General features: G+C 39.1%; 3 protein-coding genes across 7 annotated transcripts; 1 reads left to right on the top strand and 2 right to left on the bottom strand.

The window, feature by feature from the left end:
* Positions 1 to 132: 132 nt before the first annotated feature.
* On the bottom strand, positions 133 to 3,715 carry AT5G39785 (hypothetical protein (DUF1666)). 5 transcript variants are annotated; one of them, NM_001344303.1, is made up of 6 exons: positions 3,672 to 3,715; positions 3,432 to 3,484; positions 2,341 to 3,305; positions 982 to 1,401; positions 601 to 857; positions 204 to 525 (listed from the first exon to the last, which is right to left on the bottom strand). In NM_001344303.1, the coding sequence occupies exons 3-6, from the start codon at positions 3,221 to 3,223 to the stop codon at positions 265 to 267; spliced, it is 1,821 nt and encodes a 606-aa protein (NP_001318709.1). In that variant the 5' UTR covers positions 3,224 to 3,305; positions 3,432 to 3,484; positions 3,672 to 3,715; the 3' UTR covers positions 204 to 264. The 5 variants fall into 5 exon arrangements, with proteins under 5 accessions (NP_001331218.1, NP_001331219.1, NP_001318709.1 ...); NM_001344304.1 differs by having other exon boundaries at positions 133 to 525; positions 3,432 to 3,697; NM_001344305.1 differs by lacking the exon at positions 3,672 to 3,715 and having other exon boundaries at positions 203 to 857; positions 3,432 to 3,662.
* A 1,215-nt stretch (positions 3,716 to 4,930) lies between these two features.
* On the top strand, positions 4,931 to 13,239 carry AT5G39770 (Restriction endonuclease, type II-like superfamily protein; the record flags this gene model as incomplete). Its single annotated transcript, NM_123339.4, has 32 exons — positions 4,931 to 5,037; positions 5,119 to 5,355; positions 5,717 to 5,753; positions 5,839 to 5,883; positions 5,997 to 6,038; positions 6,168 to 6,281; positions 6,414 to 6,536; positions 6,624 to 6,752; positions 6,888 to 6,934; positions 7,032 to 7,114; positions 7,349 to 7,429; positions 7,519 to 7,649; positions 8,038 to 8,263; positions 8,446 to 8,525; positions 8,650 to 8,742; positions 8,882 to 9,079; positions 9,222 to 9,486; positions 9,572 to 9,622; positions 9,728 to 9,886; positions 10,116 to 10,257; positions 10,704 to 10,798; positions 10,887 to 10,967; positions 11,051 to 11,135; positions 11,229 to 11,351; positions 11,444 to 11,484; positions 11,539 to 11,601; positions 11,682 to 11,797; positions 11,899 to 12,029; positions 12,282 to 12,399; positions 12,489 to 12,568; positions 12,662 to 13,013; positions 13,096 to 13,239. 32 exons carry the CDS (start codon positions 4,931 to 4,933, stop codon positions 13,237 to 13,239), a joined length of 3,819 nt encoding a protein of 1,272 aa, NP_198793.4.
* Positions 8,076 to 8,677, bottom strand: AT5G39775 (Gag-Pol polyprotein/retrotransposon; the record flags this gene model as incomplete). Its single annotated transcript, NM_001344302.1, has 2 exons — positions 8,076 to 8,367; positions 8,433 to 8,677. The coding sequence occupies 2 exons, from the start codon at positions 8,675 to 8,677 to the stop codon at positions 8,076 to 8,078; spliced, it is 537 nt and encodes a 178-aa protein (NP_001332442.1).
* Positions 13,240 to 14,462: the final 1,223 nt, after the last annotated feature.

Below are 14,462 nucleotides of genomic sequence, written 5' to 3'. Positions count from 1 at the left end.
AGACTCTGGTCCATTCAGTATATTCCGGTCAAGAGACATTTAAATGAACTAGGGAGATAACCGGGTTTTGATTAACATTTTGGAATTAACCAATTTGGTTCAGTTGTGGACCACATCCAACCCTAGTGAAAATCAATAAAAGTCATCAAGTGTAATAGCCAAAAATTGATGGACTTTTTATGAGTCTTACTTAACAATAATATGAGGCCAAAATTTGTATTTTCATTATTACTCCAATGTACAAATTTGTCAATATCAAAAATCTCAACAAGGGAAAAGACAAAAGGAAGGATCTAAATGTAACCTTCTATTTACGAAGTTAATCTTAGTCAACTTATTGTGACACCAAACCAAATGGTCCCTAGTCAATTTAGACATATTCAAGACTCTTGTCACAAGTTTCATGTCTACTTGTGAGAAGAAGTGAAGTACTTGATCTTCTGTCGAATCTTCTTCCTTGTGCTTTTGGAATCTTCTTATAATACATCTCTCACTTTTCAACACATCTCTCAACCTTTTCTCCTTCTGCAACCAACCAATCACATCAGTCGCACAACCATAAAGTTTTAAACTTTGTATTTTGAGAAAGAAAACACTTACATTTTGAAGTTGTGATTTAACCTCTGCGAACATCTCTAGGTCTTCCGAGTCTTCTTCATGATCCGGTTCTATTTGTGATTTGGTTCGCGATTTCTGATCATGTATCGAGCTAGTAAGCTTATCACACCGAACAAATCGCCAAAATAATCGAATTGTTTCCTCCATTATTTCCACTAGTTGATCGCTTTTAATCACACCGTCATTATTTTCCTCGTAATCTCTTCTTCTGCCATTCTTTTTGTCCTTGTTTCCATCTTCTGTTAACACCATCAAATGTTCTTCTCATCAGTAACAAAAAAACATCTATAAACCGGTTCAAAGACGGGTTTCAAGAACCGGTTAGCAAATGATTTGGTAAGATTCGGTTTTAAGGTTTTTTACCTCGAATAACCGGGATCTGAAGGAGATTACGAAGAACACAACGTCTCTTGATGTAATGTTGTACTCTAGGCTCTTCGAATGGCTCGTTTTCAAGAAACCTTTGAAGCAAAACCTGAAACTGTTGAAACTCTCCGGCGACTTCGTTGTACCGACGAGATCCATACACATCAGATTCTAGTAACTCAATGGCCTTTTCGTATTGCCAGTGAAGTATTTCCCACGACAAACACATTTGACCTACGTATACGTTCTCTAATTCCCCTTGAATCTCTTTTACAAATTGAACCATTGGTTCGATTTCAGATTTCTTCGCTTTCCATAACCGGATATTAACCGAGAAAACCGACGAAAACGATGTCTGCGAAGGATTGGATCCAAGGGTCGAGGTTGCTTGTTGAGGGCTCTTTGATTGAAGAAGCCCTTCAAGAATAATAAAAACAAAACAATGTTAGTTTAAATCGTAACAACTCAAGAAAAAATGTAAAAAAACTAAGCACATAAACTTAATTAAACAAATTCTATGTTTGGGAATAAATTCAAGGAAATAAGAAAGGTATAGGTTCGCACTAGCAAAAACTAAGTTAGTGGAGAGTGGGAAAAATTAGGTAAAGGGGTTCCATAAGAGAGCAATGCAATAAAGAAGAAACATAAAAGCTAACATTGAAAGCTAACTCCAAATAACTAAACACATTTGGTGAGATAGGCCAATAAAGATATGCATGTGTGCATTGGCTTAAAAAACACAGAGAAAACAAAAAAACTTGGTTAAACTATATTTTCAATTACCACAATTAAACTTTATAGTTGATGCAGCATTTATCACAATATCATCCACATGTGGTTTACTTATCTAAGAAAAGTAAATTAAACAAAAAAAAATGTCATGTAACCAAAAATCCGTTCTAGTCTCTAACCAAAAATATGGTTAGTCAAATAAAATAAAAAACTTCTAACTTCTTCTGACATATGATGATTTTATTCGTCACTTATTCCTAGGAATTCTATTCCATATTCTTCATAAATTAAATGTAAACACATCATCCAAGGAAACATTTATTTGAACAACAAAACTAGTAAGAAACCAATAAAGACAATTAAATAATGGTTGGCTTTTAGGTTTGGTGCAATGTTCACTTCAATACGCAAAATCAAACGCCAATTAGAGAAATCAACAAATTCTAAAAACCCTATAATGAGTAGATTTCGTGGGACCTCTAATTTTTTTCTTTCTAACTTATAAAACACTGCAAAATTAAAAAAAATTGGTATGGTTGAAAAAACACCTAAAACTAAGTTTTTGGACCAAAACTAAATTAATTTGTAAAAAATAAAATAAGAGAGTGAATTTAGAGAACTAACCAAGAGCATAAGACTTTTGAAAACTCAAGATATCAAGCTTTCGCATTCTTTCTCTGTAACTTCTATGGAACTTATGAACTTCACCAATCGTATCAACATGTTTAAATTTCTTCTCTTCTTCAATCCTCCATGGTTTTAAATCTTCCATGATCTTAGGACAATCATCATCTTCTTCTTCTTCTTCAAGAATTGTCGTAAGCCCACCAATTGCTTTAACTTTCTTCATCTCCATCTTAAGTTGTTCTATCAAATCTTGATGCTCCCATAAACTCTCAAACCCATTTGTATCTTCTTCTTCTTCTTCCTCTGAATCAGAACCAGAACCAGAATTGTCGCTTTTACGGTTTTGTCCTTTCTTCAGTGATGTTTCTGCGAAATCTGAATCTGATAAAAACCCATCTTCGTCGTTGCTTGTGAATGTCTGACTTGAATCAACAAAATCAGAGTCCGACTCCAAAAAATCTTCCTCTGTTAAAAATCTGATTTTTTTCTTCTTAAAGGATGAAACAGAGTAATCCTCTGTTTTTACTTTATCCTCGCCGTGAAAAACAGAGTAACCTAAATCCTCTGTTTTCTCTTGCTTCTCCTTCAAACAATCTTCAACCCTAAAAGTCGCCGCCTTTGGGTTTTCGAGGACAAAGGTGAGATTTTTCGCCGACGGTGTCTCGTATTTCCTCGCCGCCGCCGTAAAAATCACCGGAGAAGAATCAGAAGACAAAAAACTGCTCTCGCTCTCCACACCGCAATCATCACTCAACGATCTATAACCTTCTCTGCTTAATCTCTCGAAAGTTTCCGTCTGAAACGCGAATTTAAAAACCAATTTCGGCGATTCACTAACTTCTTCTTCATCTTCGATTCCAGAATTTTCTAATTCAATCATCTTCGCTTCTACTGATTCTTCGAGTACAGATAAAAATCGAGTCTTTGTTGTGTCGGTTTCAACAATTGTACCTCTTCGAACACTGTGTTTATATTTAAAGAAAAGTTAAAAAGTTTCCTTTTAATTACGCGTATTTTTTATTAACGCGTCTAAAATGATATATAGTATATAAAAAAATATCACAGAAATGGAAATTAAAATAAAGTACCTGGAGATGAAGAAAGAGAGAGCAAAACCAGCATGATGATGTGAGATCAAATTCTGAAAAGTAAAAAATGGAATTGACGAGAAATTTCTTAAGAGATGACATATAAATGGATTAGTTTTTGCTGACGAGTCGTTGTTAAGTCGGTGAAGATGTTATTTTTTCAATGAAACTGTTATTATCTAGGTTGAAAAAAACTCATGCAGAAGAAAGTGTAAATTTGCAGATAAAGAGACTTTTTACCTAAAAACCAAAAGAAAAAACGTTTGTGAAATCGAAAGATGATGACGATGATGCATGAATGAATAATACTAATAATAATAATAATAATAATAGGATATTGAAGTGAGAACTAACAGATGAGAAATTTAAGGGAAAGGAACAAGTGAGCAACATGTAATTGTCAACAAAAAAAAAGACAAATCTAAAGTGTTGTTCTTTGAGCTAATCTTATGGTTGCTTTGAACCATGGATTTCTCCACTCTGTTATTGGATGCCACATACCCATCTATCACTACAAGTCACTTTTTTAAAAAAAATTATTCACACAATTTTTACTTTAATTTTTGTCGTAATTGAAAGTCTTTTATATAAATCACCCAATGCCACAAAAGTATATTTTTATATGAATCACCCATTTTGACTTTTTTCGGTATTTGATGTGGTCATTTTATTTATATTTGATCTTTAATAAAATCAAGAACATCTTGCCGTGAGCCACCTCTCTCCGCCGTGAAATTTCCGATTTGACTGTAACGATGTTACCCCGGTTTATATACCTTAATGTGAGCTCTAGAAATGTTTTCTTATGTCTTAGAGTGTTAAGAATAGGATTCTAGGCTTAGGTTAGCCTTAAACTCCCGGGAACCACCACGGTCAGTGAAAGTCAACGGCGTTGACTCCGGCACTGACTGGAAATTTGGTGAGTTCTCCAGGCATGAGGAAGCTTTTCAGTGGCCATTCTGATCTAGAATCATCTTACGTTGAGATAAGTTGGGTATGGTTGATTCAAACCAAAAGTCAACTCGGTTTACCAACCAAGTCAAAGTCAACAATCTTAACTTTTCCTAAACCGGTTTGGTTTAGGATAAGTGCCTCCCCCGTGTGGTTCGACTTGATGAAATTAAATAAAAACCGGCCCAGTTTTGATTTCATTTTGGTTTAACTTGGATTGAGATTTCAAAACCGGTTCGGTGTAATTAAGACCAAGATTCTTTTCATATCGAAAATTTTGAAAATTGGATTAAGCCACTGTTTCAGACCGAGGCTCTTGACTAGTCACGTCATGACGTCACTCAACGCATTTTAGTCAAATCCCCAATTTTTGAAAATTCTCAACAAAACGCCTAAAAGCACTTATCAAACTTCTCCGACAAACTAAAGATCAAACCTTTACGAGAAATTTCTCGCTTTTTTGTGTAACGAATGTAAGCAATGCATCAAGGAATTTGATAGATTGAAACTTTTTGAAGTGGGTAGTGATGATTGACCAGAGAAGGGTAATGTGTCCAAAAAACCAAGGTTTAGCAGACTATGTGTTGCAGAAGAAGCAAGAAAAACATTGTTTGTACTGGGGATGCAACAATAATAATATACGAGATTTTGGGAGGTGAACGGAGCTGGTTCTTTTTATTAACGATAACAAAGATCGAGAGATTACAACAAGTTAGTTTCGTCGCGGGGGTTATAGACTATCCTCCGAGCCGAGACTTAATCGTAAAAGCAGAAAGACAAAGTGCAGAAATGGGCGAGGCGACGATTTCGGGCTAGGCGGCGATGTCGTGTTAGGCAACGATTTCGGACAAAACAACAATTCTGGGCAAGGCAACGATTTCGGACAAGGCAACGATTCTGGGCAAGGCAACGATTCTCTTTGTCTCTCAGCTAATCTCCTCTGGATTTCTCTCCTTCCCAATAGTGCTTCTGAGTATTTATAGAGAATCTAAATCCTAAAATCCCTTATGTCTCCTCTGTAAATTACATTTTTGCCCTTCCAAGCTTAATGGGCATTTTTAGTAGTTGAAGCCCCTTTTAAACTTGTGCATATCTGTTTTGGGCCTCTTAACATATAAGGGGCAAGGCCCATGTCCAACAATACGCCCGCCCTTAGTTTGTTGTGCGAGAGTTTGATTGAGCTCGGCGGGATATGTTAGTCGGGCGTAAAACAGAGGATGACTTGGATGAATTAGTCGGGGCTGCATGGGCATGTGCATTGATACTCTGGTAAAATTGATGCCTCGAACATGTTTTTGGAGGCGAGCCGGAGCTTTTTTGGATAAATAGTACAGTGGGCACATTTTTCAAGGTGAGCCGGAGCTTGCTCAGGTAAATAGTGCCGTGGGAATGTTTTTTGAGATGAGCTGAGGCTTTCTCGGATGAATAGTGCCGTGGGCATGTTTTTCGAGATGAGACGGAGCTTTCTTGGGTGAATAGTGACTTTGACACATCTTTCGAGGTTTGCGGGAACTTTACAAGAGAATAATGACTTCAATACGTTTTTCGAGGCGAGATGGCTGCATATAACTTAGTGAATTAGGCTAACATGATTTTTCTTGGTAAACGTATCAGCTATCTCCTCACTTTATACTCATTTTCGCTTCTTCTCCAAAGGTAAAATCTTCTTTCTCCCTTATCTCTTTATATTTATTTTTTTGTTGGTTGTGCGACGGAAGTGTTGCAACGTCCACGAGCTACTCTTTGCCGTGCCAAGGAAAAGGTTGCGTGCGCTAAAAATTGGAGATTGGTCGTGTTGAGGCACAAGATGGCTACCTGCCGGGCAAAAATCTAGAGGTCGTGCTACGAGGTCGAGTTAGCTGCGATCCGTTTGATTTGATGATTTGTCATCGTGCCGAGGTAGGCTTGACGTGCGTGCATTGTCGTGTCAAGTCGTTGTCTTGAGATTGGTGGCGCCGTTCCGATCCAGGTTGTCTACCGTGCCCCACTGTGCAGGGCCAATGATCTTTTCGAGTTGGTTGACGGCGAGAGACTTGTTATTTTGGATGGCAATATTTCGCCAAAGTGGCGTTACCGTGGCGAGGCGTGGGTCGTGCTTTACGTGCCAAGCCACAAGTTACGCTAAGTGTTGATCCGCTCGTTCCGAGACCCAAGGTGAGACAGAGCTGTCGCGTCATGAGATGTTGTGGCTTTTTCCTGATTTGAGTTGTCGATCGTGATGAGTGGCAAAATTATCGTCAGGCTGTCGAGCCAATGATGGTGTCGTGGTGCCGAGCCGGAGATTATTATGCTGTAGTAGGAGTTGGATTTGTTGCATGCTTTCGTGCCGCGAGTTTGAGAAGGACTTTCCATGCTGGAGACGTCGAATTTGTTCGACGGCGAGAGCCTTGTTAATTTGTGATAACATCAATGTGTCACAACCGTGGCGAGGTGGATTCTCCGATTCGAGGCGGCATATTCATAGATTCATCAATTTGGTGTCATGACGAATTAGAGTTGTTGCAGGGCCGGTTTTGTTACCGTGCCATGCGTATGTCACCATCCAATGCCATGTGTGTGCCGTTGTATTGAACGGTGCATGCGAAAGAGAGTTTCAAGGTCACACGGCAAAAAAGTTTGGGAAAGGCCGACGCGACGATAGAGTCTCAGTGCGGCATGGCGAAAGAGAGACTCGGCTCTACCCGATGAAGAAGTATGGGCGTTTCACGTTGAAGACGTCAAAATGTCGTGTGGTAAGTTGGATTGTGTTAGTTTCTAGTTGGTCTAGGTTTGACGAGGTTTGCTCTTACGTCGCTTACTGATTAATATTATTTGTTTTTATGTGCGAGGCGTGGCTTGGTTGTGTTTATCATAAAACATGTGTGATACGCAACTCGGCTTCGATACATATTTTGCGGGGCAAGACGTCTCTTGGCTTATCCTATATGTTTGTTTCGAAACGCCAAGCTTAGGGATATCTAGTCGAGGCGGACTCGCTATACTTTTTAGGTGTGGCTCTGGTCTCCGGCTTACCCTATGGGTGCATTGCGGTCAACAAGAATATGCTAGTTAGAGCTCGGCTTATTTTTTCTGCCGCCTTCTAGCTATTGTGAGAGATTGGACTCGGCTTTTAATCTTTACAAAAGTAAAGTTATAGGTGTAGTCGAGACAGACTCGACGTACTTTTTAGGTGCGGCTCTCGTGTCCGGCTTACCCTGTGGGTGCTTCGAGATCGACAAGAATATGCAAGCCAGACCTCGGCTTATTTGTTCTGTTGCCTGCGAGCTGGTGTGCGAGATTGGGCTCGGCTTGTAACCTTTACAAAAGTAAAGTTGTGGATTATTTCACCACTGCATCCGTGCGAAACGCGTTTAAAATCGTCACCTGGCCATGGCGACGATGCGGGAGCTAGGCGATCGGCGAGGCGGACTCGGCCGAAAGAGTTCATCAACGATAGTGTGCTCTAGCGAGTGCTCACTTGTGTTTCTTGAAATTTTTTTTTTTGTTTGAGACGGTTGTGTCTTGTGAAGGACTGCTCACGTACCTTTAGAAAATAATCAAGTCATCCATAATTTATTTTACAAAGGCAAAGCTAGGTAGACCTAGCGTGTTTTTTTTTTTTTTTTTTTTTTTTTTTGCGGCAACGCTTAGTAGTAGTTTCGTTTCTTTGCGTTAGATGCTTTCAGCTGTCGATCCATCTCGGCCTTCTCTTCTTCAATCTCGATATAAACGGTTGGCTCGGTGCAAAGCATCGTCAAAAGTTGATGGTCGAGCGATGATAAGATCTTCTCGAAACCGTGAAACGAACATTAACGCATTTCGAAGGTCTCCGATAGCCGCGTCGTCTTTAATAGCTATGTTTGAGACGACCTTCTTGAATCTCTCGATAAACGTTCTAAGCGGTTCGTTATCTCTCTGAAACATGGTCCATAAGTCAGCGTTTGTAGCTTCCTTGATCATGAAAAACGAGTGGTGTTGCAGGAATACAGACGTAAGCTCTCGATAGCTATCGATCGAATTAGCTTTGATCCGTGAGAACCAATTAAGCGCGCTTGCGGTCAAATTTTCCACGAACATTTGGCAGCTCCCAGCATCGCTTCTTCAGTAGAGAAATGTGCACCGTTGATAGCAATGTACATTGACTTAAGGAAGATTTTCGGGTCGGTAAGACCATTGTACGGTATTAACTTGACTTTGTTAACATGACGAACGTGGACTGCCGAGAGGCGCGCTGTGAAGGGTGAGCGTTTTGTTTCATCCAACACCTTTTCCAGTTCGGGTGCTGTAGTTGTGGCACGATGCATTTTGGAGGACATCTCTCTTATTACCGCGTTCAATCGTGCAAGCTCGTGATCGCGGGGTTGGTTTTCATCGTCGACAGGTAGGTCGGAGAAGATTTGTTTGTTCTCTGGAGTTCGGTTATTTAGAAGATTATGGCTCCTTGTCAGATTTTGACTTCTCGATAGATAGTGATCGTTCGGCAGATTATGAATGTTTGGCTGATAGTTGCTGTTTGGCAGGTTCCGGATGTTCGGCAGATTGTGACCGCTCGACAAATAGTTGGCGCTGAGCAAGTTGTGGCCGTTTTGCAGGTTGTGGCCGCTCTGCAAGTTGTGGGCGCTTTGCAAGTTGTGGTCGTTCTGCAAGTTGTGGCCCCTCTGCAGGTTGTGGCCGTTCTGCAGGTTGTGGCCGTTCTTCAGGTTGTGGCCGTTCTGCAGGTTGTGGCCTCTTTGCAGTTGTGGCCGCTCTGCAAGTCATGACCATTCTGCAGGTTGTGGCCGCTCTGCAAGTTGTGGCCGCCTTGCAAGTCATGGCCATTCTGCATGTTGTGACTCCCTTTAAGTTATGGCCGCTCTGCAGGTTGCGGTCATCTTGTGGGCTACCGCGAGAATGCTCGTCAATGAATCCTACGATAAGAGACGCTGGTCCGCGGCGTCTGGTCTCCGAGTGTTCTGGGACTGGAGTTCGTGGAGATTGTTGTCCATCTTGATCTTCATGAGGTTGGGAGGTGCGTTTTCGGCGTCGAAGTCGCTCGATCTGACTTTGGGAAGTGACTTGTGCTGCCACAAGAGCGTCAATCCGTTCGATCGTTCGTGCTTCCTGTCCGTCGAGCCGATCAAGGATGGTTTGAACGAGGTCGTCTAAGTGGGTGCCTCGATCTGCTGATGTGGTACATCTTTGTGCGGTACCTTTAGCTGTTTTTGTTGTAGCAATTGCTTCGTCTGCTGCTGTTGCTGCGAGGGCGGTAGGCGCTGCGGGAGGTCGTGCGACCTGAACATGATCCGTTTCGCCTCCTGTGACTGGTGTGAACAAGATGCGGCGCGAGGGATCCTGCTCGGCACGGATGGCTGCTAGGTTGAGTGGAGGTTATAGACTATCCCCCGAACCGAGACTTAATCGTAAAAGCAGAAAGACAAAGTGCAGAAATGGGCGAGGCGATGATTTCGGGCTAGGCGGCGATGTCGGGTTAGGTAACGATTTCAGGCAAGGCAACAATTCTGGACAAGGCAACGATTTCGGGCAAGGTAACGATTCTGGGCAAGGCAACGATTCTTTTTGTCTCTCAGCTAATCACCTCTGGATTTCTCCCCTTCCCAATAATGCTTGAGTATTTATAGAGAATCTAAACCCTAAAATCCCTTATGTCTCCTCTGTAAATTATATTTTTGCCCTTCCAAACTTAACGGGCCTTTTTAGTAGTTGAAGCCTTTTTTAAACTTGTGCATATCTGTTTTGGGCCTCTTAAGATATAAGGGGCTAGGCCCATGTCCAACAAACGCGATCATAAGCCCAAGGGTTTGTCCGAATATCAGGAGATGAAATTTGTTAAAGCCTACAGAAATGTCTGCGACGCCAAGGATTCAATTGATACCCTCAAAGACTTGTCGAAGATCAAGTATGTTTCTTGCTTTCTTTTTTGGATTTTTCTAGGTTTTCTACTGTTCTTGCTTAGGTATGGGTTAAAGACGTGACCTTTGTTCAATTTTTAAGGAAAAGATTTGACCTTTTTGTGTTTTTTGGTTCAAAAGTCTTCAGTATTGATTGAATTGGGTAATGATTCAGTGACTAAGATAAACGTACATTGGTGGTTCTTGTTAAAATATGTTTTAGCAATGGTTTTGTGTTTGCTTTGTCTCACGTTGAAGTCAAGAAGATTGAGACTGTTCAAAAATTGGAGAATCTGTTTGTTTCTTATCGTTGTGAAATCAGAGAAGATCAAAATGTTTCATTGTTTCAAGTGAAAGTCTTTGTTTTTTGATTGAGTGGTTTTAGTTTTGGGGTGGCTTTGCTTCTATCCGGCCAAGGGTTTGGTTCTTAATTTTGGCTGGATTTGTTGCATAGGGGATTTGGCAAGTATATGGTTAAGCTCATGCAAGGATATTTTGTTACTGGTGCTGCAAGTTCCGAGCAAGAAGCTTTACCTGGAAATCGTGCTGGTAATGGTGACTGCTATATCTTTATTATCTCACATTGTTCACTTGATATATCATATATCAATATGTAAGGTGATTCTATTCTGTTCAGGGAAAAAGGCCAAGGGATCAGAACCGTACAAGCCGCAAAGAAATACTGCGGCTTATGCGTTACTAACATTGCACAGGTTTAGTTACATGTTTACTTTCCTCGCAATGTATTCTTTCTTTCTTCAGGACCATTATATATGTTTGTTTGTTTGTATATTACTAAAGAGACTGCAAATGGGAAAAAATTGATGCGTAAACAAAAGCTTATGGACGCTGCTGACGCTAGTGGGCTCTCACATGTTTCTATTGCGTATGATTCAAATCAGAGTTCCAATATCTAACTTTTGTTGGTTTTTGTTACCAATCACTGATGTATGTTTTGTTCCTCTATTCTTGTTGATAGGCCAGAGAAAGGAAAAGGAAAAGCAGGACTTGGAACCTCTAAGAGGGAGTGGTATAGCGGATGGAGCTGCATGTCGAAACTTATAGAGAAGGGATTGGTGGTGAAATTTAGCAACCCAGCAAAGTAAAAACACCTTGTCTTATGTATCATGTGTAGAGATATAGACCTTATCTTGAGAGTTGAGACATGTGATAAGATTTTTTTCTTTTCCTTAGGTACATGCTGACAGTTGAAGGCCGGAATGTAGCAGATGACTGTATCGTGTGATCTAAATAATCTAATTCAGTTGACATCTTATCTGATGATGAAGTGGATCCAAGATCCAGGGGACAATCATCCATCCCAGCAGGACCTTCTTCTAGAGCACAAGAATGTACGATCTTTAGCAAGCATGTGTGATCTAATATCTTTGATGATGTGTCTGTTAAATGTTGTATGTTTCATCTGATGAAGTCTTAGCTACAGATACAGGTCAAGTTGATCTTGAGGGATCTCGTGCTAAGAAGTTCCGTTCTTCAAGTCCATGTTCTTCTAGTATAAGCCATGCCTTGAAAGCCTGCTCATCTTCTGTATGTAACCATTTGAGTTCAGTAGATTATTTTTTTATATGTATATTATCAGAAGTAACTGAAAAGCTAATCAGCTTTAGTTGTTCTTTATGGTTACAAAGTTGGCATCTGATGGAACCGAAGGAGTAACAACTATTCCACGCCTTCCACCTCTTAGATTCGGAGAAGCGTTTGAGGAAGTATATGATGTGATCTTGATACTGGATGATCGAGAACAGTTTGCCACTAAGGGGTTTGTGGAACAATACTCACTTTTTTCTTCAATTTTGAGTGTTCTTAATACTTACACATACCTTCTTATTCACAGATCACGATCCATAGTTGATAACATAAGCTCTGTGTTCTAGATCAAGATTGAGGTTTGCATTTGCTTTCTTGGATAGAATGTCAACAGATTCCAACTTACAAAAACTAACTGGAGAGAGTGTTTGTTGAATCTGTAGGTTAGACGATTACCAGTTGGGGATTGTATCTGGCTTGCTAGGCATAAGTACCAACAAGATGAATATGTTCTCGACTTTATTGTTGAGAGGAAGAACGTTGATGATATGCGCTCGTCAATTATGGATAATCGCTACAAGGACCAAAAACTTAGACTTCAGGTGTGTGTAGTGTACTCTCAACTCCTAAGTTTTCGATCTTTCGTTGATGGTTGTTTCTCACTGTCTTCTTGATTTGTAATTTTAAATAGAGATCGGGAATCAAAAAGCTGATATACATTCTTGAAGGGGATCCAAACCAGTCTAAGACTGCAGAAAGCATTAAAACGGCGTAAGATTTATCTTTTAACAGAAGATTTTGATTGGTTATGCACTTCTTCTTTGAGGTTTGGTAACCAAATTTGTTTTCATCTATATGCTTTAGTTGTTTCACTACGGAGATATTGGAAGGGTTTGATGTGGTGAGAACAAACGGACTGGGTGAGACGCTAAGAAAATACGGTTATCTCACTAAATCGATATACCAATACTACAAGTCGCTGGTGAATGATGACCAGAGGAAAGTTGCGGACTCGTGTCCTTCTTACGATGATTTTGTCCAAAGGTGTCCAGACCTTGGTAAAATGACAATCAGCGATGTATTTGCCATTCAGCTTATGCAGGTACTGAGTCTTGCTAAACCGTCATTCGGATTTCTCTCTGCAACTTTCTTTGCCATAGCTGTTCTTGATAAGTACAAAACACTTCGGTCTCTTGCTTCTGCGTATTCTAAACTAGTAAGCCTTTTACACTTGTACTGCTTTAAAACACTGATGACTTCTAGTCTTGAACTACAACAATCTATCTATGGTTTTGAAGGATAATGTCTCGGCGCAAGAAGAAATGCTGAGGAATCAAAGCAACAATGTAATATGTGCATCAGCTAGTAAGAATATATACAAGTTAGTTGTGTTGAATGACTTGTACTCTATTGTTTGTCCCTTTGATCTTTTTGTTGTCTAGAGAAATCTGAAACTGCTCAAGTGCATGCATATATAAGCGACGTGCTCTATTATATTTTGGACAATGGTTAGTAGAACCACTTGTGCTTGTAACTGAAGCTTAGGCTCCTCTAAAACCTAGGATTAGGCTGAATATGTTTACAAGTAGATAACATAAATGGAAATGTTCTTATGACGAATATATTCAAGATTATGCATTAGTGATTACAAATTTACAATTAGATGTTTGAGATGGATTATGCAGAGGTGATTACAATTTTGTGAAATAAAAGAAAACTAAATAAGTTCTTCACGCGCAAAAGAATGTAATTAAGACACGTAAGTTCCCTTTGTATTTAATTTTGTGAATGGGCGATGAATGCGAAATTTTAAAGTGTAATCCAAAAAGTGTTTAATTTTTGTGTGTGTGGCTGATTAAAGATCAACAAACAATTTTTAAAGAAATACGTGAGAAGATAACAAAAATAAGGTATAAATGGCTCGAGAACAAATGGACCACATAGGAAAGTGAACTAATCTTTATTCCTAAATTCTTTTTGATATTAAATAACAACTAATAAACATATTCGTTTGGGATTTACCTACCACAAGTAAAAACTTTATAAATTAATATTCCATAAATTAATAAACAGAATAAATTAAAAAATTTTATCGGTTCTAAGTCGGGTCAATATAAAAACTAACCAAAATTAATAAAATAATAAGATAATATTTTTTTGATATTCCTATAAAAATATTATCTCAATAATATCATAAATTAATAATCATAAATCTTAAGCATACGTTCTAAGATAATCTAGTATAATATGAATCTAATGTTGTTTGTCTTTTCTTAAAGTTTGAATCTCGTTGAACTTCATCTCTAGTTTTCCTTATTACATCAAAAACTCTTGGTATTGTCTTCTCGATCTACATCAAAAAGTTATGAAGAATTTTAGACGCAGTAATTGCTTTCTTACGTATCACTACTTCTAAAGGTTCCACGTTTTCTTCTTCAACTTCTTCACCAAAAATACAGACAAAAGTCACAATTTTTTCTTAACTCTGAACTTTTGAGCATGCTTCTTTTTCACTCGGATAGTCGAATAAGCTATTAACATCCAATATATTCCGATAAAACATAAAAAAATTTAAATATTAAAAAAAATTAGAAAAAATATAGTATTATATTTTTGCGTAAATATAGTACTAAATATTTTTGCATAAATATTTTTATAAATTAAT

This window comes from Arabidopsis thaliana, chromosome 5, assembly GCF_000001735.4.
Source record: "Arabidopsis thaliana chromosome 5, partial sequence".
NCBI lineage: Eukaryota > Viridiplantae > Streptophyta > Magnoliopsida > Brassicales > Brassicaceae > Arabidopsis > Arabidopsis thaliana.
The sequence above is the reverse complement of the archived record's forward strand: the minus strand, read 5'-3'. Positions and strand labels throughout refer to the sequence as shown.

Coding starts and splice junctions, on each gene's coding strand:
- AT5G39785 (NM_001344305.1), bottom strand. CDS start 3,223: ATGATTGAATTAGAAAATTCTGGAATCGAAGATGAAGAAGAAGTTAGT. Junction 1,402..2,340: donor TCAAAAGTCTTATGCTCTTG/GTTAGTTCTCTA, acceptor TTATTCTTGAAG/GGCTTCTTCAATCAAAGAGC. Junction 858..981: donor TCAGATCCCGGTTATTCGAG/GTAAAAAACCTT, acceptor TGGTGTTAACAG/AAGATGGAAACAAGGACAAA.